Here is a 26,205-nt window from a genome sequence, read left to right as displayed (position 1 = left end):
GGAAAACCGTCACCCCTCGCTTGTCTGTCTGAAACTCACAGATCACACATTTCTAAAGTAGGGCGAGGGGCACTGCCCGTCCAGGAAACTCACCAAACCCCAGACTTGTTAGGAGGGAGCCTAACTTGGAACCCTGAGTTCAGATTTATAGAAGTTAAAAAAGAGCCATGAGAATGGGCTAAAGAGGGGACAGAGGCAATCTAAAATGGTCACATTCAAAGTACCTGGGCAACACACTTTCCCACATGGTCCCCAGGCTAAGTAGCTGGCATTAGGAAGAGAAAAGGAATATAATGGCAGCTTGTCACCACTGACCTGCCTTCCACCACAAGAGAGTAGGCTGTTGCCTGTCAGAAGGCTCCTGGGGTGACCTGGAGGACTTACCAAGAGCAGGAACATGTTCACATCCTTCGATGTACAATCCCACACCCGGGATATCATTCTCAGGAGGCGATTCAGAGGAGGGAAAAAATGATATGCAGGGAGGAGTTTATAGCAGCGTTAGTTATTAGAGCACAGCGCTGGAAGCAGTTGTAAATGTGCCCGTGGACAAATGAATTGGTCTGTGTGACATATCGCCTGGGTGGCACTCAACTCGGAACAGGAACACTGGTGGCTACAGAGAAGATGTGTTTGCAGCAGTGAAAAAACAAAGAACTTCAGGTCATGCATCACGATTTGAAAATAATATAAGAAAGCCTAAGAGTCCAGGCAGGTTTTGCACTTTGAATATTTAGACGAGGAGAATGGAGGTGTTACTTTCGTGGACTTCCCCTCTCCCTCATCTTACGTAATTTCAACTTAAAGTAGAGCTCTGGGAAGCTGTTCTGATTGCAATGGCCATGACTACTAGACACCAAATATTTCTGGTCCGCTCCCACTCTGGCACACAGTAGGGTGTATTCCTGGCTCTCCAGTAATTGAGTGGGGCATGGTTCTGGCCAAGGAGCTCTGAGGGGAAGTGTGCCTGGGAGGGTGCTGAGTGCTGACGGAAGACACAGAGCTCCTGTTCCTGTCTCTGCCATGCAGACCAAGATGGCGGCCACTCCATCAGGGCGGGGCCTTGAATGACTGCATCAGCAGAGCCCTGGGCGACCCCCAGTCGGCATGCAACATTGGCAAGAAATAAAATGTGTTGTCTGAGGTTTTGGAGAAATTCCAAGTGTCTGTTGCCCCAGCAGAGCCCAGCCTGGCCTCACGGACCAGGGAGGCATGGTTAAGATGCAAGTGGCCACCACCCTGAAACAAGCCAGGGACAAAAGGGCACTCATCAGAGGATCCCACTGCATGGCGCCAAGAGCAGTCTTCACACATCTCAGGCCCTGGGGGACAGCCCCCTCTTTATTTTCCTTCACCATCCAGCCCCTGGGTCCGTGTGGGCAGGACAGTGCTTATGGTGGCTGAGACTCGGGCTCACTGGTCAGGACACCTGTGTTAGGATCCCCGTTGTTCCACAGCAGCTCTGTGGCCCTGGCCAAAGCACGGAGCTGAACTGCAGTGATCTCCCCTGTCCTTGGGGCTTCTGGTTCCCACATGGTAGGACTGGTCCGAGGATTCAGTGAGCGGAGCCCACAGAGCTCTCCTCAGGTGCTGGACATTTAGAAAGAGCCCAAGAGGACAGTGTTACTGTCACATCATTGCCGCTCTGCCCCACAAGTCCATCCTGCCCCTGTTTTGCCACCAGTTTAGAGTCACAGTGGGCCAAGAACTTGAGGGGTAGAGGCGTGACCTGGGGTATGGTGACAGGAAAAGCCCTCATCCTTGGGGACCCACCAAGGGTGAATCTTGAGGCTCCATCCCAGGCATGTTGGCTTGGTTCTAGTTTAGGAATCCTGCTGCAAATGTCCAGCCTGAGGGGCCTCTGGGGATCCTTCCAGCGGAGACTAAAGATTCACACTGAGTTGAGCAGCTTTCTTTCCTGGAGGCCTTAGGGCGCAGAAATGTCCACGTTAGTGCAGGTCTCCCGCCTGGGCCCTCTGACCCAGGACCTAGGGTGCACTCTTTGGAGTGTGTCAGGATTCGGGTGACCTGACCTAACAGGGGACAGAGAAGGCTTGATGGTAAGCGTTCTCCCTTGACTCGCAGTGGACAGAACCCAGTTCCTCACACAGCAGCTTCCATTTCAGAAATCGGCATAGGTGGGGACAGCTCACTGGCAAAGCGGGTTCCCATGCCACGAAGCAATCAAGCAGATGAGGTAGACTCTGCACGCAACATGAGGACTCCTGGAGGGTCACCCACGTGTCTCTGAGCGCTGTTCCTTTAGGGCTTGGGCTGGGGTTGTCTGTGTCACATTTCTGCTGCGAGGACTTGAGCTGGTTGGATCTTGCTGGTGCCTCTGTCACTTGACCACCCTTGCCAGCTCCGTGGGTGTGCAACCTGGGCAGCCACACCAAGCCTGAGCTCAGAAGAGCTGCGAGTTTGGTTGGATGCTTTGCCATCACCATCTGGAAATTCTTCATAGTTTTTAATAAAGGGTCCAAGACCTGCAAATTACGTAGCTGATCCTGACCAGAGACCCTAGTGGGCCATGTTGTGAGATGTGGACTGGTGATCCAGAAACAGAGCCCCACCCCGCTCACCTCCAGGAGACCACTGACACCATAGAGCATGTGCCCACCCACCCAGGGCTCCGTGCTCATGGAGGGGTTTAGCTCACAGCCCAGAGCAGAACTCACACCTTGTTTGAGTTATGAAAATCTCCACCAAAACTTGGCCACTTCTGGACCACGTGTTGGGGAAGGTGAGGGGTCATGTGGATATCACGAGAGGCACTGAGAAAAAGTAGGGTGCACGATATCAGGCCAAGAAGATGCGGTGACGCCGTGGACAGCAGACCTGGCCATCACTGTAGCTCTTGGCCAAGAACAGCCCTCCCCCATCCCTGGCCTGGCCTGGCCTGCTCTGCCCTCTGGGGATGGAGATGACACATGCCCCTGCTGGCACAAGTTGCCCCCTGCAGCTGGACTGCCCATCTGGCCTGCTTGTGGGCCCCTGGGTGCTGTGTTCCCTCCTGTGGCAACACGCATGCCATGGCAGGCTGCCCCTGCCCACTCTTATTCACAGGCAGGCTTAATTTGAGCTCTCCTCACCCACCTACATGTTTCCACCACATAAGACATTCTCTACGGCATGCACTTACAACCGGAAAGGAGGCTTATTATATTTCTAGACAAAAACACAATCAAGTGTCACCAGTCATCCAACCCTCACTTGCCCATACCTGACCCCAAAGGCAGAGACCCTTATGACCCAGCCTCTGTCCGTGGCTCCTGTGACCTGACCCACACTCAGCTCCTGGCCAGGGCTCTCTACAGGGATGCCCCCCCCCCCCGGCTCTGCCTTCTCTATGCTAAGCTCAAGGTTACCTGAGCCAAGGAGGATCCTGAAGGAATTTCCCATAAGCCCATTCCTGCCGTGTACAGCCCGCCAGGGTGACAGATCGTTGGATGGGAGCCCAGATGTGCTGGAGGAAAAGGCTCCAAGGGCAGGTGGCTCAGCCTCTGCTCCTGGAGAAGTCTCCCAGTCTCTCCCAAGAGGCTCTGCGGCCTCACCGACCACCGCCAGGTTTCCTTCCTTTGCTCTTAGTGCAGCACACAGTGCCAGGTGCCGTAGACTCCCCAGAAACCTGTCGTAGAAAACCCCACTGTGGAACGGGTAAGACACTTGCCTGTCCACCCAGCTGGGAAGCAGTGGAGCTGGAGTTCTGGCCCAGATCTGCCCAACTTCAGAGCCACAGTGTTGCCCGGTGCCACGTCACCTACCTTCCTCAGCGTGGGATTGTAAACCCAGGAGAACAGGCACGAGAGGTGTCCTCGGAGGCTAAGCTCCATTGCTGCCACCATACGGGTGCCCACGCCCCCCAGACAGCTCCATATTGGGTCAGGAGGCCCCTTGGTGAGCTCCTGGGTCAGGGGACATGCTCCTTGCCCCGTTCTGAAGTCTCCTGCCCCCGACTGAAGGCATGAGGCATTCTCTACCCTCTCACCTTCTGCACACAAAGCCATCTGTAATCTGGCTTGATCATAATTAGATTTTTAGCACATAATTGCAAGATTAATGGATTAATTATAATTTGTTTGCAAATCATTAAAAGCATTCCTCAAAAAACATGTTCACTACAGATTGTTTGGGGTTGCTCGGCGCAGGATAATTAAAGGGACAGAGTTAAAAATGAAAAACACAGGACAGACAGCCTAATTAAAGATAATCAAATAAACCCCAAGTTAGCTGAGCTGACTCGGCCGCCTGCGCCGCACCGGCTCCTGGCCTGTTTCTCTGTGCCGAGTCGAATCTCCAGGCACCGTGTGAATGAATCACTTCTCCTGAGTGTTGGCCCATGTTTCTCTTCCGGAACAGCCTCCATTTGATGGTGAGGATGAAGATGAGCTGTTCCAGTCGATCATGGAGCACAACGTCTCTTATCCCAAGTCCTTGTCCAAAGAGGCCGTCTCTATCTGCAAAGGGGTAAGTGGATTTGGGACCCTTTAGTGACCGTGGACCAGGAGGACAGACCTGGCCGTGCCTTTCCCAGGCTTCTGTGAGAGATGCCGGCAAGAGTATGGGCACGCCACTGCTGTTGGCTACCGAGGGCTAGAACTTGGTGACATGCAGGACGTGAAGGGACACGTCGAGGACAGAAGGAACTCAAATCCCAACACTTCCTGGGCACTTCCTGGGCCTCAGCCGTGTCATCTCCCCCTATTGTACTTCTGTCTCCTGTCCAGCTCTTACAGCCATGGGGTGGGGGTAGCCAGAATCTGCCGCAGGCCCTTGGAAGGCGTTAGGTCTCTTCTCTTGCCTCCCTCAGGATGAGCGAGTTCTTTCTGTCTCCCCACCCCTTCAGTACTGGGGACTGAACCCAGGCACACACCGCCACTGAGCTACATCCCAGCCCTCTTTAGCTTATTTTTTTTTTAATTTAATTTAATTGAGAAAGGCTCTTACTAAGTGGCCAAGACTGGCCTTGACCTTGCTGTCCTCCTGCCTCAGCCTCCTGAGTAGCTGGGATTTAGGTGTGTGCCACTACACCTGGCTTTGTTTCTCTCTCTCTTTCTTTTCTTTTTTGAGATATGACAAACTTACAGAAACAGGCACAAATCATCAGCCTACAGATCCACGAGCTGTCACAATGCATATACCCATGTAAGCACAGCCAGGCTGAGAAACAGAACACTGGAAGCCCCTCCCGTCCCACTTTCCAGGTGCTCCCCAGCCCAGGGGTCCAGCGTCCCCTCTCCTGACCACGGTGCGGCTTCACCTCGTGGGTCTTGAACTTGGCGCAGACGGGATCCTGCACCATGTGCAAGGGGATGGCGTCTTTGGCTCAGCACTGGGTTGTAGCTGCGGCCACCCTGCTGTGTGGCTGTGTTCTGCTTCCCTGCCCGTGCCCTGGTCTTTGTGTGGACTCACTGCAGTTATTCACCCTCCCCCGACCTGTGGGGCACTTGGGTTGTTTCCCTTTGGCTTAAGGCTGGTACAAATGGACCAGCTACGAACCCCCTGGGTCCTGTGTTCTGATGAACACTTGAGCTCCTCCCTATCAGGAAGTGCCTGGGGCTGGAATCCTGTCAGGGCTTGGCTTGTTTCTAATGGTCAAGTTTTAGGTCACAGCATTATTTTCAGATTTAGTGAGAAGGAATGCAACACACTCTTAACATCTCTGGTTCCTTCACTCACAAAGTGTTGATCCTGCGCATCTTCCCCGGGCAGGGCAGGTGGCAGAGATGCCAGCGCAGGGCGATCGAGCTCCTGCCCAAGGAGCTCAGTTCAGCGTTGCCCCTGCATCCTGCCACAGGCACCTTGAAATTCAATAGTCGCCTCCTTGCCACAGTCTACATTTTTCTAACCCAGGGGTCTTGGATCCCGGTTTGGTCCAGGCATGAAGAGGCATCTGAAGCCCGTTACAGCATCCTGCGTGGTGCTCGGCTGGTCTCCGTGCACACTGGTTCAGGTGACAGTGTCCCTTTTTACCAAATACACATGTAGAACGGCAGTTACTACACGAAGAGGCCTGTTTGAATTCCTCTCATTCCCTTTCCATGGATCCAGACTGCTTCCCCCTGTCCTTACTGCGACCGTCACTCTAGGAAGGCCATTCTTACCCAACGACAGCTCTGTGCTCCGTGGTAGGCCTCCGGGACTGCCCAGGCACCTGCACCACTGGGCGGGAGGCAGAGCCAGGCAAAGGGACGTGTGTCTCCAGGAAGCCACTGTCACCCACCTTCTCTTTTTCTCTGCAGCTGATGACCAAGCACCCAGCCAAGCGGCTGGGCTGTGGGCCCGAGGGGGAGAGGGACGTGAGAGAGCACGCCTTCTTCCGCAGGATCGACTGGGAAAAGCTGGAGAACAGGGAGATCCAGCCACCCTTCAAGCCCAAAGTGGTGAGTCCAGAAAAGCAGCCCATGTCTGGGGTCCGACTCCCAAAGTCAGGGCGTGACCCACCCGAGAGAGCAGATGGGTGTCCCCTGGCCTCAGCCGCGGGAGGAAAATGGCCAGCGACCACCTGTGTTGCCCTGTGGTCTGAGAGGCCAGGAGTCCTGCTGCTTTGCACAGGAAGGATGGACGAGGGGAAGCTCAGCGCTCCTCACCCGCAATAGGTCAGCTGCAGAGCACCCAGACCCATGGAGAGCCAGGGCAGTCTTCTCTGGGGACTGGACTGTGGGGACACCCGCGGCCGGCAGAGCTGTACTTCCTGCCCTGGGTCCTCAGCAGGACTCAGGTCTTGATCTTTCTCCAGCTTTCCTGAGTCTGTCTTGCCCTGGTAGGCTCCTGAAGTATCTTAATCTTCATCAACTCATAAGCAGGGCCTGGTGCAACTCCCATGTCACCCACTGTGTCCCCAACAAGGAGTGCATGGCAACCACCTGTTGGGACATCACCAACATTGTTCAGATCCTGCCTGTGTGATACCCACTTTCCATTTATTTAATAGTACTATGTAGCAGACCCTGTTGTCCGTGCTTTATGAACATGAATTCATTTAATCCTCCCAGCACCCACTGTGAGATGGACATTATAGTCCCCAGTATGCAGTTGAGAAAACTGAGGCACAGAGAGGTTGTGTAACTTGCTGAGGAAACACGGCTGGTAGAACAGAGTCTATACCCTTTCCCCCAATACCAGTACTCCATCTCAGTGGCAGCCCTACAGCCCGTTCTAATGGCTGATAGCAGCCAGTGCTGCCTTTCTTAATTTTTGAACTCTAGGGAAAAATAGCATCTTTAAGATGCCAACCTCCTCACTCACCCACATGCCACCTTGCAGTGCCTGCTTTTCCCTCCATCCCCTTTCTAAGGGCTGGTAGGGCTGCACCTCCCGACTCTGCCGTGTCTTGGCCAGCTCTGAACTATTGCCTCTAGTGCTTTTCTCCCAGAACTACAGGGAGAGCTGCTGTAGTCCACAATGAGCATCAGGAACATCTGGTTCAGCCCAGATCTGCCTCCAGTGGGTGCCCCATGCGCAGGCTGAGGGGACCCCTAGGGTGGCGGAGTTACTGACTGGGTAACCACATCTTTGTTCTCAGAGTAGCAACTTCCACCACAAAAGTGCCTCTGTGTGCTCCGATCCAAGAATAGAGCCCCCTGGACTTTCTTTTTCTAAGACATTTTTAGCACAGGCTGAAGCAAAACCAAAATTAATCAGGTCAGTTGACTTCCTCCTGCATCATCGTTTCAAACAAGCCCTCCTGTGTCTGCCGCCACCACCTTCTCTGCAGCCTGCTCTGGACGCCAGGCGCTCTGCAGATCCTCTTCTTCAGGGTTTAAAACCCCGTGTAAGGTTTGGGTAGGGGGATGAGCTGGGCACAGATGGCTCCGCAGGGAATTCTGCTGGGGACTTCTTCACCCGCCTCTGCCTTCCATGTTTATTTTTCTTCTTAAATTAAAATGCAAAAAGGAGGCAATAGTGTCTTAAGCACAGCTCATTTCTTTATAGAAGCAGCATAGAGACACCCAGGGACCCTGCTCCCAGGGTCCAGCAGAATGCAATGACCTGTCAATCACTTTCTGGAAGGAGATGAGGCACCACAAAGCCAACTGTGAAGCACACTGTCTTTCCTCTATTTGTTCCCACCTTGATTTCAGAAGAAATGGTCTTTTCAGCCTCCCACTTTCCACGGCATTCTGACCTAAAGTCGTACTCCGGGAAAGTCAGAGGTGATTTAGCTCAGGCGGCCAACAATGGGAGCTGCTTCCTTTGGGCCACTGAGGTCAGGGGAAGCAAAGTGGTTTCGACAGCAGGCAGCTGAGGCTGGAGAGCTGCTGTTGGTTTTCTTGTTTGCTTATTTAAGTGCAAATAAGGTGGCAGAAGGGAGGTCCCTGGGACACACAGATTCCCAGGCTAGACCAAAGCCAGCAGCGTCAGAGAACATCAAGGCCAGAGAGCTAAGTGGGGGTGCTCTGGTCCCCAGGAGGACAGCGGACAGCTGCTGAACACCTGGCTTTCTCCCAGCTCCTGGCACCAGGCCACACGCCCACAGCAGAGTCGGCCTCTTAATCTCCGGTGAGGGGCATTTCCCTGAAAGGGCACCTGGGACGTGGCACCATACTGGAGCGATCACCATGTCAAGGACAGCTCCAGTGGTTGGAGAGGACATCGTTGACCCGAGGAAGCAACTTCATTCCAAGCTACAGATGCTCTGGCTGAGCACCTGCGGCAGGCGAGAGCTGGCCACAGGCAAAGTGACCCTGGTTTGTGGTTTCCCAGCTTCCTGCTAAAGAGTTTCCTGGCCCAGGCCTAACCAAAGAGTCCAGTTTACAGAATAAATGCAGAACAGAGCATTTTCTGAGAGATGGTTCTGTTATGTCAAAGAGAGAAGCAGCAGCCCAAGCCTCCGGCCCACTGCTGAGGAAGGCAACAGGCCTCTGGCCTGCCCACGCACTGACCTGGCCCCAGAGGGTGCCCAGGAGCCTTCTGGACCCTCCCGACACAGCTCGTCCATCTTAGTGAAGCCAGACTAGCAAGCACTGGTGAATCTACTTTCCCTGAGATTCGCAGGATTAGGGAGGGTTTGCTGTTGTCAGTGCAGGACCGCTCCCAGCCCCATGGCATGAGCCTCTGCCTGTTGCAAAATACCAGCCACAGGACTTGAAGTACTCATGGTTATTTACTGGGTGCTTCTGGAGGCCAAATTTATATTTGTAGAATCACGAGAGTATCGTCTTTGTATTTATTTATTTATTCATTTTTGCAATACTGGGGATTGAACCCAGGAGTGCTCTACCACTGAGCCTTCTCTATTGTTTATTTTGAGACAGAGTCTCAGTAAATTGCCCAGGCTGGTCTCTTATGCTCATCCTGCTCCAGCCTCCTGAGCAGCCGTGATTACAGGTGGGCACCACCAAGGAAAGATTATTCCAGAATCGCTGACTCCCCTAAGGAGTCTGGAAGGATTATATCACTGGTCAGCGGCAGGTCTTACCTGGAAGTATCAGGGTTCCCATGGTGTGTGATCTTTTTATCGTCTTTCTGAAGGCCAAAGTGACATTGGCAAAGTTAATCTTTAGACGGAAGTGTCTTGCAAACTCTGAGATCCTGCCACAAAGGACACTTCATAGTGCTGGGGTCCATCAGCAGGCTCCTCACAGGACTTTCCATCGCCCAGTGACATGGCTTCAGCTCAGCCATGACCTGGGCTCTACATAAGTTCACTCATAAAGGAAAGAATTCTGGGCGTCAGATGTAGGGGACTGTGGCCAACTCACCTGAGGTGTCTGGAGGCTCAGAGGTGAGGGTAGAACCTATTGTACCAGCCAAAACGGCGAGAGTCCAGTCCTGGATAGAGCCTTGTCTTTGTCCAAAGCACCACCATGTGCCATTGTGAAGGAAAATGATTTTCTGGAAGATAGGACCATCAGGTAGCAGGGCAGAGCCTCCAGGTACTGGTTTGTTTTGCAAAACAAAAGCCAAGACATGCTGGAGAGGAAGCAGACACATGTGCAAGGCAAGCTGGGCCCAGTGATCTCATGGACACAATGTGAGGACCCTGCTGCACAGACAGAAGTGTCAGCTCAGCATTGGCCTGACTTTTGGTGTAGAACACCGAGCAGTGGCCCGTCACTGTTCAGAAGACGCCATCTAAGAAGATGCTTTTTTTTTTTTTTTTAAGTGTAAAGCGATGTCACCTCTGAAAAGCTTAATCTTCAGTTACAGGGGAAGAAATAAGTGGTCCTCTGCATCCCCCTGGCATCAAGCAGGCAAGGGGGTGACCGGCCAGCTTGGCCCACCTGAAACCTGCCCAAGAAAGACTTCCCTTTGCCTGAACAATGAATGCTCCAATATTCTGATCAGCGTCGCTTTGACTTTTGCAGGCTTTTATCCTGATTTATTATTCATGTGGAGAAACTGACTGAAACCAGCCTTCAAATCTCTCTTCCTCCTGCTTCTCACAAAGAGCAGTTTACACAAATACCGGAAATGAAAAGTTAATTGATTTTTTTTCTTCTTTTTTGAATCTGGTCCATTGGCACCAGGGAGTAGAATAGCTAGTTCACAGGCAGGCCGGAAACAGTCGGCGCACTTTAATAGTTATTGGAGAGAGAGAAAAATTAATCCATAAAGTTAACACCAAGAAACAGCCCAGAGTTGACAGGTAGGCAGAGCACTTTGGAAATGGGCCTGTCTTTCCTAAGTGACTTTTCTTGGGAAATTACTGTAATTATTCTATCAAAAAGACATGGAAAAGAATAGAAGAACTTTCATCAGGACATTGTCATCCTTGCAGCAAGAGCCAAAGAGAATTAAAAAAAAAAAAAACATGAAGACAAAGCGTAGGTCCCACTGTGTGAGAAGGCACAGTCCTGAGTGACCCTGTCACCACAAACCTCTGCATTTCACAATGGCATTCGCTTGTAGAGAGAGTTCAAAGATGGTCTAATTATCAGGATTGATGCAGTGATCCTTTTCATTGTTTAAAAATAATTTTTAAATAATTTCTCATTTCAGACTTGTAGAAAAGTTGGGAAAATATTGTAAAGAATTTCTGCTTTCCCTTTACCTAGATTCCCTAAGTGTTAACTTTTTATCACATTTGTATTATTATCTTCCTACTCTTTCTCAGCCTGTGTACACACACACACACACACACACACACACACACACACAGTTTTTCTAGAAAAAAAAAACATTGAGACTAAGTTGCACCTAAGTAATTCCCTGTGTATTTCCTAAAAATAAGGACATCTCATGGTACAATGTTCTTTTACTAATTACTCCACAAAGTTCTTCATACAGAGCAGCAGCTGTCCAAGGAAAAAAGGTAGGGCCACACAGTGACCATCTAACCCATAAAATACCACAGTGCATCTGAGCAGTTCTCTTGAGTGACAGGCAGATTCATTTGCTTGGCCTTTCCATCAAGAAAAGGCGGTGCTGATTAAAATTGAGATACTTGAGGCTCAGGGAGTTTTCTGACAGCATATAATACTAACCAGCCTTTGGAGACTCAAAGAAATCCCATCATGACAGACATAGGTTTGATTCAAGCCTTTACAACCAATCTAAAACAGCACCTTTTACTTGGTTAATTAGAGGCGAGCACTTTTATCTATTCTTTGATAATCACTGTACCAAATACCACCGTGATTGGAAGAAAAAGGAGATATTATAAATAATAATCAATACAAATAAGTAGCAAGGCCAGGCATGGCGGTGCATGCCTGTAATCCCAGCGGCTTGGGAGGCTGAGGCAGGAGGCTCATGATTCAAAGCCAGCCACAGCTACTAAGCAACTCAGTGAGACCCTGTCTCTAAATAAAATACAAAATAGGGCTGGGGATGTGGCTCAGTGGTCGAGTGCCCCTGAGTTCAATCCCTGGCACCTAAAAATAAATAAACAAGTAGCAGTATTGCAAACCTGGCTGCTTCAGTGGTGAGGAGTGGCATAAATACAGACTCGTGCACCTCAAGTTGTGTGACTCCACAGGTTTCCGTAGCCTGAGGTGAGGGTCCTGACAATGATGGCCTTTATACGGTTCTCTGAAAAGAAGCTTTAATCCTGAAAGGCTAGCCACTTCATGAAGTCCAAATAGAATGCGTGAGAAAATAGCCTCAGAATTTCCATAGAAAACAGCTCACAGTAAGCCAGAACCTTTGCCCTCCTGCACACACGGCTCTCACTCAGACAGGGAGTCCACCCCTGATGTCCATGGCCTGTGTCCATCTGCAAACTCTCTGAGAGTTCATCTCCCTCCTCCACAGCATTTGCCCTTGGAGATAAGGCTCCAAGGCAACAGGTGAGGTGCGTTTAGAAATCACAGTCACCTCCATCCCTCCCACAGGTGACATCGGCAGGAGGTGGGGGAGGCCATCCCTCTAAAACAATTATTAGTTATTAAAATAGTATCTCTGTGTGGTGGAAGAAAGAGTCGTGCTGTAGAGCAGGATATAAGCCGAAAGGTGATTGCTCACTTCCCCTCCCCAGTGACTGGTCCCACTACTTGGGATCTTTTCTGTAACCTCCAGAAAGTTCTGTGTGAGTGTGTGTGTGTGTGTGTATGTAAACATCTATATAAGTGAGTGGTGCTGTGCTCTCCACCTCTGCCGCAATGCAAGATGGCCTGGGTTCCCCCTTGTCAGACACAAGGGTTCGTGACAAGCGACACATGGCCATTCTGGTTCTCGGGGTCCCAGGCCGGCAGCTGACTGTTCTCCAAATGCTGTCCTCTATCCGTTCTTATTCTCCAGACTTTCTGTACCAAAATGCACTGGCTTCAGTGGGCATCCAGGCCTTCGGTGAGCACATGTCCAGAAACTCGGGTGACTAAACGAGCAAACTAACTCTCACTGTAACCCCTAACGGTGTGCTCCTGCTTGCGTTGGCCATGCATGCTGACCCCAGGAAGGGCAGAGCAGGGGCTGAAGACCCCCCCTGGAGGGCTAGGAAACGGAGACCTTCCCTCCAGTGAAGCCCAGGGCCCAGTGTGCCGGCTCACTTCTGCCGTGGGTTATTTAACCTCAACGAAGGCCGTACCGTGAGGAAGCTGCTCAGAGGCCTCCGTGATGTTCTCTGTGGTGCCCCCACTGCACAGCACCCTGCTGAGGCCTGCCCTGCACTGGGACGGGAAGCACACGCCGGGTTCCTTACGCCCACCCAAAGACATCCCGTGGCGTCCAGGGACTGTGAGGGACCTCCTCCTCCTTTCCATGTTTCCTTTTTCTCTGGTGCTGTAACGGGCCTCTACGCTTCGTTTGTTCTGCACTCTGCCCCCTCTTCTGGGTCCTGTTGGTTTTGCTATTTAACAGCTGTGTTTTTGAGCTACTCGTGTTCCCATGCCGCCTCCATGGGGTCATGTTCCACATGACTGAGACACTGAGGTCCAGGGCAGGATTGAGCCCGGCCCGTGGGTTACTTGCTCATACCTGGTGACCTCTCAGGTAAGGCTTACAGCTGAGAAGCCAGCCTCCGCTCTCCCCGCCACCCCTCCACAGGACTCCAGGGCTTGGCAGCTGGTGTGGGTGGGGGAAGCTCTGCAGCCCCGGCTTCTAGGAGGGGTCTGTGCTTGGAAGGTCTTGAGCATGTCTGACTTCTCCTGGGCTCGTTTTATTAATTAGAGAACTTACCAAATGGGCAGGAAGGTCAGAGTGATGAAGGAGTTGATTCCTTAATCCAGAACTCAGGAAGGGGAAGGCACATTATTAATAGTGTTCCTCCTCCTCTCTAAAGTTGGTCAGACGCCCTTTACCTGCTGGGCACTGGCTTCCTGTGTTGTACCTTGTGTCCGGGTCACGACACATCGCTTATTAAGGAAATCCCCTACACGCCAGCTCCCTCCATCCTCACGACAGCCGAGAAGGTGAGGGTCGCATCCCCGTGTTACCTTTAGGAGTTCCCCAAAGCTGTACCCTGGGGCTTGGGACCACTCCACCTTGCCCCCGTGTTTCCCTCAGGTGCTAGCACCCCCAGCGAACACAGAAACCCCCATCCCAGGGAATGCTGAGGAGCTTGCCTCTCTCGTGGCCCACTCAGGGCCCCCCGCCCGCCACACATGTTTGTCCCAAGCCAGTTGGGTCCTACATACATCTCAACCAGTGAAAGGTGGGGGTCACAGGGAGCGGCACAGGAGGTGAATCAGGCACAGCGAGCCCAGGAGTTCTGCTCACACGTCACTTTAGCTGCTGTTTGCCTCAGGTGGTCTGGAGCCCTGAGGTCACGGACAAACCAAAACTGAGTGTCGTCACACACTGCCGTGGAAGCTGCCCTTCACAGGACTGTGGTGACCACCTTCCTGCTTCATCCTGAGGAATGCTTGGAGGCTGTCTGCTGTCAGCCCAGCTTTAATTGTCACTCCTTCACTTCTTCATCCACACGTCCCACAGGGTTCCCCCTTAACCTTTTCACCTCTTCTTCCTCCCTACTCAGCTCCAAGATGGCGCCCAGGGCCCATCTAGCTGGCAGTGGAGTCAGATTGGATCGTAGGTCGTAGGCAGAGTCTCTTCCGCCTTGAGAACGCAACAGCTTGTTGAGTTGATTGCTTATTTTTCCAAAGGATCTGAACAGCCCTGATTCCCATGATCCTTTTCAGTAGGTTCTGGAGGTGATATGAAGACAGTGGCAGTTACCTACAGAACATCTTGAAAAACACCTCCTAAAGGAGATGATCTATTTCTGGGCCTCGTTTTGCTAAGAGATGTGGAGGGCTTACTTGTAAAGTATTGAGAGACCCTCCACAGTAGAAAAATAAGTAATATTTTTCGCAGTACTGAGCTTGTGGCAAAAAATAGTTGTACTTCCTGCTGGCCCTTCAGTGGGGGAAGGAGATTTCTGGTATGATCTTCCTCAGGATAAGCATCCTTCTGCATCCTTCTGATTCTTGGACCTCACCTGGTCCTCAGACTCAACCTCCAGCTTTTCCAGGGCTTGCTTCCCCCATGACCTTTTAAGATGCTGTCCTGTTCCCGTGTGTCCTGTGGTGACAGGTGTGAAACCTCAGCGGTTTATTTCTTCCTCTTTGCCCTTGGCCTGTCCTTGCCCCCTGGTCTCTTCACCTAAGTGAATCAGTTTAAGAAAAGCTTTCGTTTGCCAAAATGGGATTTCTCTCTCTCTCTCTTGAGTCCCGGGGTTGGGGGGGGGGGAATTCCAAAGAAATTCAGAGTGAGAAAGGAGAGGAAGGTATTTCTGCAGGTAAGCAGTGTTGAGGCCAATAGTCTCACTGCCATTCAGTGTGATCGCAGAGCAGGAATTAGACCAATCTGTGATCATGATTTCCCCTCAGCTCTACAGTTATCAGCAGGGTCCTGGAGGCTGGGGGTGGGGGAGGACTTCTTCATCATTTATTGCAGATCCTCACTTTACAAGCAGTGGAAGCCCTTAGAAAGAGCCCTTCTTGAGAGCCCCAAGATAGAATTTGACATCCTCAGGCATCCATCCCCCATCCTTCTCAAAGTTGATGTTTGTATGGTCACCTCTTTAGATGGTGAGAGCTCTCTTTTCCTTTATTTTATTTTTCTTTGGCAGTAAAACCCTGGCTTTTGGAAATGTCCTGTTGGTGAATACCATAAAGAGTACTCAGAGGAAAGGGTCAGACTTGAACAGTCTTTTCACAGAACAAATCAATAAATCTAAAGCTAGACAGAGATCTGTCCAGTCAGGCCAAGGGAACACTTCACCCCGGCCAGCCTTGCTTTGCCTGTTAGGGACTTACATTCTTTATTGATATTTTTTCCCAGAAATTCGTTCTTGCTCATCTTTGCACGGTTAGTGAGTAGTAGAGAAGTACAAATGATTCTTTTTGAGGAAGAGCACATCCAAGTTTCTGGGAGCACCAGCAGTAGGTTTACTTGAGTTCTTCTGGAAAATGGGTATTAACTCACTGGACTCCAAGAGGACATGTTCTTCAAAGCCTACTCTCCCTGGATCCTGACCCTCCTACACTGCTCTTGCCTGGGGCTCCTGCAGCTTCTCCATCTTCTGTTCTCACACATGACTCTTCCTGCCTAATTGCCTCATTTGGCCCCTACATTCGCCTTCACACTGAACCTAGGACTTACTCAGCCTCACATTACAGCCTGGATGGATCCCAGAGTTTCTCAACAGCAGCATAGTTGACATTTTTTAGCCTAAAATGTCCTGTGCATTTGAGAATTTTTAGCAGCCTCCCTGGATGGTACCCACCAGATGCCAGTAGTGCCCCTTGCCTAAGTCATGATGATCAAAAATGGCTTCCCTGTGGAGCAAAATCTTCCTTAATTGAGAACCACTTTCTTTACTGAAAGAAAGGTTCTTCCTCGACCTGTTTCTATCATCACAGCAGTGTCTGAAAGTAACACCCCAGTGTAAGCTAGTTTCTGTGTGTTTGCCTCATTGTTGAATCAAGTGCAGATTCCTGATTAAGTCTTGGGAAGATACAGTGTGCCCTGCTGACTTCTTGAAGAGCCTTTCTCAATAGTTCAGAATGGCCTGTGCATGTTGGGTGATGTGAACCTCATATTCTGTCTCTGCTGACCTTGGCTTTGAAGCGTTTTGTGTTCTTCCAGGGTAAAGCATCATGGAAACATGGAGTATGAAATTGGAGGCTTTGTCACCCATCTGTGGGAGGCAGGAGTATATGAAGAGTGAGCCTCACAGTCTGTATGGCCTCCACAGGATCACTCAAAGACCCCCAAACAATCTTGCCACACACAACTCTGCCACCACGCCCTGTCACTAGGTGTGAAGTCTTCCTGGGTATCCTCTTGAGATGAATAATCCCAAAAAGGAATGCAGTTATTTAGGATTTACTTTAAATTTAGGCCATGCTTTCTACCTCAACAGGTACTTAGGAGCAAGTTTTATTTGAGAAAAGAGGGTGGGAAAGGTATAATAAAACTTGATTCTCAAGAAAAAACTTCTAGAAGATAGAGAAGAAAGGGAAAAGAAGAGGTGGGAAAGTACAGCCATGAAACTAATCTGGTCTTATTGTTTTTAAATAAAAAAATAGCAATATGTATTGAACTCTGACTACATGCTCAATTCTGTTTGAAACTACACATTGAGCCTCAGAGCAGCCTGGGGAGAGAGGTGCAATTATTCTCCCCACTTTACAAATGAGGAAATTGGGTGGAGCCCAATTGACAGTTTACATAGGCCATCTTCTGTCAAAAGATCCAAAAGTTTCTGATGAGATTAAAATTCATGTTAACTCAGAATCAAATCATGTTGCCCCTGTGGTACAACCAACAGGTTGAAGGCAATAATTAGCAACATGTTAAAAATCATTGTGAGTAACACCAGTGGAACTCCCAGATTTGTTTCAGAGTTTTTATGGGGTCCCAAAGACTTTGACACAACTCTTCTTCATGGCTGGAAAAGTGAGGGGACACCCCTTCCTCCAAACTTGAGTCAGACCCCCAAGCAAAGCCTTTAGACACAGCTATGCACTGTATTTCCCAGAGATCATCATGGAGCACCTCTGCCTATAGCCTCCATTTACAGAGTACCCTGGTGGACCCTGAAGGAGAACAGTATTCAGATAGCCTCCCCAACATCCCCCTGGGCACCAGTGCAAATCCCCCAGCCCAAGACAACCTACAAAGAGTTCTGCATAGACCTACCTGTCAATTGACCAGCTCTATCCAGATGCATAGAATTACAGCCAGCCTCAGAAGTCCATCTCCCACCATTGCTTCCACACCTACTCCATCCTACTTGAAGATTAGGGACTAGAGTTTCTATAACATCCCGGTTAGAAAGCAAAGATATACAACTTTTGTTTTATTACAAATATTATTACAAAGAACCAGATGTGGTACAGTGAGCTAACCCTCTCAGTTCAGGAGTAACTGTCTGCAGTCCCAGCCAATATCCTGGCTTTTTAACATGGAGCCATAACTGGGGCCCTGTGTGCACAAGGTTCATGCTCATAGCTCTGCTTGCTCAGAGGGGTGGAAATGAAAAAAGAGATGCTATCCCCATATTGCTACTTTTGCCAAAAGTGCATTTCTACCTATGTTATTCATCCTGGGGGTATGCAGGGATTTACAGTTGAGTAAGTTGTTTGCTGTGCCTGGCTTCTGTTACAGTAGGCCTGCAGGTTCTCTGAGATTCTTCCTACCTAACAGTCCCAATTTCCCTGGGCCACGCTCCTCTCTACAGAGTGCTTTCAGAGAACTGCCCCCTGTGTTTTTTTTCCCCTAACCTTTTATTTTTCTTTATTTTCTCCACAGTGTGGCAAAGGAGCAGAAAACTTTGACAAGTTCTTCACAAGAGGGCAACCCGTCTTAACACCGCCAGATCAGCTGGTCATCGCGAACATAGACCAGTCTGATTTTGAAGGGTTCTCATACATCAATCCCCAGTTTGTGCACCCAATCTTGCAAAGTGCGGTATGAAACTCACCAATGACAGCAAATGCCTCCCCAGCCCTCAGCCCTCCCAGCAATGGGGAACAATTCTCAACCCTAAAATTTTAAGGCCATGGCCTTGTGTCTTATTCCACACAGAGGCCTGAAAATTGTAGGGTCATTAGTCCACATGGGGTCAACTTTTCAGGGTCTCTCTACAACCAAGAAAATTATCTTAGTAAAAGATGACATAATGTACAGTATCCAGTTTAATTATGTAGATGTCACATCAGGGTGTAGGTTAACCCTTCCTAGAAAGCAAACAGACTCTTGCCCCTTTTTTTTGGTACGACTTGATATGTTCTCCATACCCTCCATCTGTGGATTTTCACCATCAGGATCCCTCAACCAGAGATATTCAAGTGAACTACCCAGCCCAATGTGTTGAAAGCATCTTTTCCTACGATGTCTTTGGAATGAAAGGATAGGGAGCCCAGAGGGTGAACAAAGAGGGATCGGGGGCGGTAGAAGCTTCAAGATACCCACCACTTTTATTCTCTGCCTTGATGGAAACAGTCCCTAGAATCTGAGAGGCCAGGATGAACCTTATCATTGTTCCCAAACATCATGACCCAATTATGGTCCAGCTGTTTAAAAAAGAAAGACAACTTCAGATGAGTGTTGGGTGAATCTATCATCCATTACCCAGTTGGTTGATAACTGTCTTGATACTTGCATTCTTCTTAAGAGGCCAAATCATCTAAGGACTTTGCTAAACAAGCATGTGAAATCATGTCAGATCAAGGATAAACCAGTGTGTATGTATGCTCATTTTAATCTCTGGGAGATTGTTCTTCAATCCAGGGTGCCATCAATAACCATGCCACTACTCATGAGTGTTGTTAGCCAACCCCCTCCACCAATATTTTGCTACCTATGTTGTCACCCTTCCTAAGAAGCTGAAGGTTATGCCCTTTTGTACTTATTTATTTAATAGGCTGCTGTGTCATTTAAGAAAGTACGATGTATAGTAACTTAATCAAGTCTTGATTCTAGAATCAATCCCTACTTGTTGGTTTTCCTGCCTTCTCTAGCCCTAGACATTCACTTAGAGATGAAAACCAATATGGTTTGGGTTCCCATTTCCTATTGAACGACACACCTGGAGCTATAGAATCAGGATGCCTGGATGCTTATCAGCTCAAAGATGTTTTCTTGCTAGAAGGTTTTTAGTATGTTTTGCAAATGCATCATGCAATGGATTTGCATGTTTATAATAAACCTTAATAACAAGTGAATTATATTATTGATATAATCTTATCAACTATAAAAAGTATTATAATAATTTTATAAGACACAATTGTGCTATATTTGCGAAGGGTCATGTTTCTAATCTGCTAATTTTATGATTAAGTTTTAGCTGAATTCTTTGATGCTGTGCTTCCTCTCCCCTCCCACCCCTGCACATTGGCACTGTATCAGATATATTAATTTTTTAATATAGATCTAATTTCAAAAATGAATGGCTAACTTTACATGTTTAATTAGGCTTTTACTATGTATGTGTATATATTTATATATATATATATATATGTATATTTGATTCTACCTGCAAACCAAGTTTCGTTTGTGGGATTATTTTTGAGATGAGACTCTGTCTTAGCTTCCTAATGTCATCTTCTGTTCAGGTACTCCCACCACTCTTCCTCTTGGGGATAGCACAAAATGTTTGAATCCAGGATGTCTAGTATGTTTGTGTACATGTGGCATTATGGCATTGTCACAGTACCTGGACTGACTCTGTGTGTGTGTGTGTGTGTGTGTGTGTGTGTATACGTGTGTGTGTGTGGTTCTTCCTCTCAGCCTGTGATTGTTGGAGACTCTGGGCTGGAGGGAGAGGAGGCCCCCTTCTTGCTGCATATCTGGCCACAGCAAAGCTGCTCCCCTCATTTGCTGCCCCACTGTTTGCTTCAGCACATATAAAACTTCATGAGACAAACCAGGTGTCAGCCGCTGAGCACAGCCATCCCCTGAAGCTACCACCAGACACTTTTCATAGGCTGCACATTTTCTTCCAGCTGTTGCTAGAATTGGCCATTCAGATCTTGTGCACCTCTCTGGCATGACACTCTCCTCATGCAAGGTCCTCAGGAAAGCCAGCCAGTCAAATGGAAGTAGGTATTGGTCCTTATAGGAAACTGCTGTATTTCCTCTCTGAAGCATTTCTCAGCTGAGCTCCCTCATTTTTACTCTCTGGATGTTCACACAACATATAACCCCTGAGGGTCTTTGAGGTGAGAGGCCTGAGCTCTGTTAGAAACCCTGATTAGAGGGAGAGATGAAGTAGGGAGTGGGCTAGACCATAAAATAGCAGTTTCTTTTGCCATCTTTTATTAATTCCAGACTTCAAAACTCAGAAGGGTCCTAGCTCACTGATCCCTGAAGTCCTGCTCGTCAGGGCATATTTTGGGACATGTCCTCATCAAGGTACCACACTTGGTCAAATGGAAAAGGAACTGGTTCATAGAAAGCCTAGGAGAAGACAGGTACAGTGTAATCCCGGTGACTTAGAAGACTGAGGCAGAAGGATCACAATTTTGAGGTCAACCTAAGAAACTTAGCAAGACCCCATCTCAAAAAGAGCTGGGGATGTAGCTCAGTGGTAGAGCACCCATGGGTCCAATACCCAGTACCAAAAGTTGTGGGGGGGCCTAGGAGACAAAAGGGCTGGTCTCCCCTGCCCCAGGTGGAACAGGAACAGGGTTGGTCCCCACACAAGACATGGAAAGGAGCACTGCGGTCATAGACCATCAACCCAGTGTGCCAATCTGCCTGCTTATTGTAAGAAAGCAGAAAGCTAGGGCTCTCCCTCATGTGATTCTAGCAATTCCTACTTCTCTAGGAAACATATTCAAACTCTTGGTGGCCTCTGTCCTTAAGGAATGTGTGACCATTTTCAAAGAGAGAACCCTAAGCATGGTCCAGCATGTTGCCTAAGGGACAGCAGACTGGACCTGGGGGCAGAAAATGGTAAAAATTAGGGCTGAAGCAGAATTCATGGTGTGGCCTGTTTTGTGTGTGCTGAACCTAGATAAAGGCCAATGCTTTCAAGATCTGAGCAGTCCAGGACAGTGATTGCTGAAAGACTAACTCATGTGGATAGCTACTAATAACTGTTGGGGACTCTAGGAAGAACCTGCCCCTGAGCACTTGCTGGCCTATAGAGAAGAATCTAGCACAAATGATGTCTCTGCAGGATCGTCATGCTGAGACCCCAAAAGGCCATTCAGATCGCTTTGCTTTCTCTTCCCTTGGAAGGTGGCCGCTGCTCAGTGGCAGAACTTTCCTGCAGCTGCAGGCCAGTGGGCTGGCTGCCCTGCTTTTGGCACCATGTCAGAACTTACCCAGTGCTTGGTTTTAGTGGAAGGAGCTGGACTATGCTGCCAGGTGCAGCCCTCGGAGGTCAATGGGAGGCCCACCTCCAGGCAGGAACTAATTCAAAAGGTAGATGGGAAACCCAGAAACCCAAACGATTGTACCCCACCCCACTGCCTCCTTCTTGGTCCCTGTGGCCTCGTTTGAGCTATGCAGACTCACCGTCTGCCTTGGCTTCATGGGATGCATTAGGCTTTTCTATGAGGATTTGTGGTAGAAAAGCAGGTGGTGGAGAGCTCTCTGGAAGCCTGGCCTGAGATGGTTGGTTGAAAGATTATCGTAGACAGAGACTGACACAACCTGGCCAAGGATGGTCAGTCACCTCAGAGCTAGAGTTCTTAGCCAAGTACGGTGACTTGCCAGAGTGAGGGTGCTGACCCTGAGAAAGTCACCCACTGACGTGGCCTGGAGAGAACAGAGGGGTTGCTGGAGGCCGGAGTCGGCCAGGGGTTGGGAGAGAGCAGGGTTTGAGGGCCTCGGGGAGGAGGTGTGCTGTTAGAGCAGAGGAGCTGCTGCAGAGGCGTCGGTTCAGATGGGAGTCTATCTGCTGCTCTCTGAGAGTGTGTTCTTTGCCAGGGACCCATTTCGTTCCTTCTCAGAAAACAGCTCCTGAATGCCCAGGACATCCTCACCAGCCACAAGAGGCCCCTTTCCGCTCGACCTTGGGCCACGCCAACCCTGGCAGCCAGCAGATTCCCTCCTTCTCCCTCTGTGGCTTCCTACTGAGCCTCATGGCAGCTGAGGCAGCTGACAGCACAGTTGCCACCTGCTTCCACTTAGCAGGGGAAACAGGAGGCTTCCTATTTTTTTTGGAGGGGAGGTGTTTTCTCAGTGCTAAAGTGGGGGGAACTGAGAGTCTTGTGTTTTTGAAACCTCAGGAAGGCAACACCATCTGACAGTCATTTTCTCACTTTGCCCTCGTGAAGTTGTCTTTCCCTGGTATGTGCACATCACACCGTCTCAGCTCCTTCATCACCTCCAAGAGCAGGGCACTGCTGCCCCTGGGCACGCCAGCCATGCTCCTGAAATGGATGGTGAGCCAGGGGCCAGGAAGGACGATGACCAGGAGAGTTGGTGACAGCCATGGCAGTGATGAGGGAGGAGAAGGGCACCCTGGTCATTAGTGGCTATGCACAAATCCGACAAGGAGAGTCAGAAAGATTTTTCTTTTTTAAATCATTTTCCTCAAGCCACTTGGGCCAGAGTTTATGAAATACACAGGACAGTCCCCATTCCCATCGTGTCCCCTTGGGGCCAATACAGAAAATCTAGGGGATGCTGTGTATTTCTGCTGTAGGAAAAATATAGGAAATTGGAAAAGGTTCCCTGAATTGTACGTGAATGAGTCAGTCATCTGGAAACGGAGCCAACTCCAAACCTCTTGATTCTATGATGTCAGAGTTATTGGGGAGGGACGGAATTGTGCTGGACTCTGTCCCTTATGCCTGCCATTGGTGTGATCAGGTGTCATTTAAGAACTGGAAGTTGCTCACAGTCATCAACAGCCTTACAATGACCCTACACTAAAGCCCACAATTTCCAAAGACTTTTTTTAACCTGAAGGAAGAAATGAATTTGTTAATTCCAACAGGGATAACTGAATATACTGGGCTCTTTGTACTTTTTTATAATGAATTTTAATAACTCAACTCTTCTTTTAAAATGAGTTTTTAAAATAAAGCTACTAACAATTTCAAAAAAAAATTCAAGTTGGAGTCTGTAGGAAGACTCAACCCAGGTCAGATAGAGCACCCCTGACCTGCATTCCCACTGTAGGATTTTCCCATGCTGGTGGGTATGAAGTCTGCAAGTTCAGGTGGAACTTGTTGGCAGGCTGAGGCTGTTCTTAATCGATACTGGGTTTAGATATTTTTGAACTGTAGGAAAGATGTCTTATTGACCGCATCCAGATGCAGCCCTGGGATATCATTCCTGGGGTCTCTGGGACCCCTTTGCTTGCTCTTTGAGGCTCAGTGACTACATTTTAGCAGGAGCAGGGGGACACTTTCTCAGCTCTATTCCCAGTCCCCTCTGGTCCCTGGTCTCTTGTGTTTGGTGAAAACTCAGAGATTCCCTGCAAAGGTTTGCCCATTGGGCAATTCAGAAAAACTTTTATATCACAAGGAATAAGAGGCAGCAGCAAATGTGCCCACTGGCCTATTTTCACATTTATTGCATCTGTGAATAGGCAGAACCCCACTTTTCACAAAATAGGTATCCAGTCCACTTTATAAGAATCTCTTTTTCTAAAATGAGACAAAAGGTGGCTTTGCATTTTCTGATTAAACAACCATGTCTTTGCTTAACTTTAGGAATATCAATGCCTGTGATTGTAGCTTCTTATTGATTTTCTTTCTGGAAGAATGTGATTCTCTTCTTGAGGGGTTTTATTGGACTAATCAAAACTGTACATGAAGGCAGTTACTATTTTGAGGCTAAAGGTTTTCTAAAAAAAAAATAACCTCATATTCTTACTATTAGAGTCTTTCAGAATCTTTTATAGATGATCAGAAACATTTGAAATTGCTTTTCCTACATGATTGGTGTGCGTGTGTGCGTGTGTGAAGGCCATGCCCTGTTTAAATCATTAATTGAAAAAAACATCGTCTGAGACCCCAAATTTGTAGGGAGGAAGAAATGGAGGTTGAGGGTTTTCCTTCTGCGTTAAGCACCTTCTGACAGAATACAGAGGCCGTTCGGCTGTCGACTAGCGTTTGGTTCTACCGCAGGTGAAGTGGATGTATAAATTATTGCATTGCTCTCCTCGACTCGTATAACCTCTAATCTTTGTTTGCATGACATGCTTTGTTAGATACATTAATTGTAGTTTGGAAGCAAGTGTGTATGAATAAAGGTAATGATCACTCCCTAGGGTGCCTGGTCTCATTAGCGTCCCTCTGCGGCCCTGCCATGGTGTTTCAAGTGTTTGTCGGATAGCATCCAACTGGACACCACCTGCAGAGCACTTTCACCTGGCCATCTGTTTCAGGGGTGACGTGCCACTTCAAGTCACCCTTTTCTCCTTTGAAATGCTGCATGCTGTGAACCAAAGCCCAGTGACTGGGATAAAGTAGTGGCAGATCCTTCATCCATTCCCACATCAACCTTTCCTCACACACCTGCTCGGGGCCAGGATTGGGGCCAGGCCCTGGGGATACCCGTCTGGCCCCTGCCTCCATGGAGCCTACATCCCTGCACCTCCAAACTGCAGGGGACACTCAGCCACTGAGAAGGACACCCTCCAAGGACAGATGGTCCCCTTCTATGGGAAGGGAAGACTCCAAAAGAATTCTGGACTTCTTCTCCAGAAATACCCATGTCTAACACGTCCGAAGGACCACTCAGGACTGTGTCCCCACTTTGAGTGCCAGAGGCCCTCATTCCAGTATGGATTCATGGGTGAAAATTGGGGTAAATTTGCAAATGTGGAACATTCTGAAATGCCCCATATTGGGGAACTTAACACTCATGAGGGTATACCCTCAGAGGAGTTTAAAAAAAAAAACAACTCAGTTTCTAAAAGCTGAGGATCAGCAAGATGTCTTAGCTCGCCCTTCACTCCTCCCTCTCAGGCCTGTTTACCTCCCACTCAGGGCTTCACGGCACCGCCCACAGCCCCCTTGTCCCGCAGTGCTCATCCCAGGATGGCCCCTCCCAGCTCACTCCGCATCCAGTCTTGCCTGCCCTGGGCTCCTGCTGCTCAAACCCTGTTCCCAGCCCATGGAGCCGTCCCCTGGTGTTAGTAGCTACTAGGTCTGTGTCCATCTCTGAGATGCTATAGCCACACTTGACCTGAAGTCGGGGGTCTTCCAGCTGCCAATGCAAGGGCACGGGGTGGCAGGATATTTTGAGGAAAAGCAAAGGGTGCTTTGAAGGCCCTTGGAGCAGTGTTGCCTGACTCCTGTGCTGGCCTTGAACTTCACTCTGGACTGGTGGATGTGACATGTCTGTGTAGACTGTGGCCGTTCTTCACATGACCCAGGAGGGTGGCCACAGTAGGAATTGAGCTCTTTTATTTCATGTTTTCTGCGGTGCAGTGTGGAGCACAGCAGATCATGCTACCCAGAGCAGCTGCTGGCCGGGAGGACCTGAGTCAGGCCACTGTGTGGACCCTGAGGAGCTGGGGTCCAGAGGCACAGACAGGGTCAAATAAGGCTGGTCTGCCCAGCCTCACACAGGCCCAGGGGACAACCTGAGCACCAGGTGGCAAACCGTGTCCTTCGGGTATATGGAGCCACCCAGAGCAAAGGCTCAGGAGTGCTCTCCTTCCCATGCCCACCCCTGCCCATGGACACCAGGTGCACCGGCAGGTGCTGTGGGGTTCCTCTTTAAGTCAAGGGTCTCAACTGGGGCCATTCTGCCCGCCCCCCGTGGCACATTTGGCACAGTCTGGTCGACAAAGCAAGGGAGATGTGTTACCAGTGTCCAGTGGGAAGAGGTCAGGGAGGGAGACCGATGAACAGCCTGCCATGGGCGGCACAGTCCCTGCAACAAACTGTCACCTCGCCTCCT

The 26,205-nt window shown here is 49.5% G+C and overlaps 1 protein-coding gene across 2 annotated transcripts in view; it reads left to right on the top strand.

The window, feature by feature from the left end:
- The window catches only part of Prkca (protein kinase C alpha), a 395,759-nt gene extending 371,201 nt beyond the window's left edge, over window positions 1–24,558 (top strand). Inside the window, exons 15-18 of one of the 2 annotated variants that reach the window (XM_026406630.2) lie at window positions 4,360–4,467; window positions 6,243–6,383; window positions 12,685–12,732; window positions 18,142–24,558. In XM_026406630.2, coding sequence (XP_026262415.1) covers window positions 4,360–4,467; window positions 6,243–6,383; window positions 12,685–12,732; window positions 18,142–18,306 — 462 coding nt within the window. In that variant the 3' untranslated portion in view covers window positions 18,307–24,558. The remainder of the gene's footprint in view (window positions 1–4,359; window positions 4,468–6,242; window positions 6,384–12,684; window positions 12,733–18,141) is intronic. The other variant, XM_026406631.2, reaches the window with a different exon arrangement.
- The last annotated feature ends 1,647 nt before the right edge of the window (window positions 24,559–26,205 follow it).

The sequence above is a fragment of the Urocitellus parryii genome, chromosome 7 (genome assembly GCF_045843805.1).
Source record: "Urocitellus parryii isolate mUroPar1 chromosome 7, mUroPar1.hap1, whole genome shotgun sequence".
Taxonomy (NCBI): Eukaryota; Metazoa; Chordata; class Mammalia; order Rodentia; family Sciuridae; genus Urocitellus; species Urocitellus parryii.
This window is presented reverse-complemented; position numbering and strand designations above follow the sequence as displayed.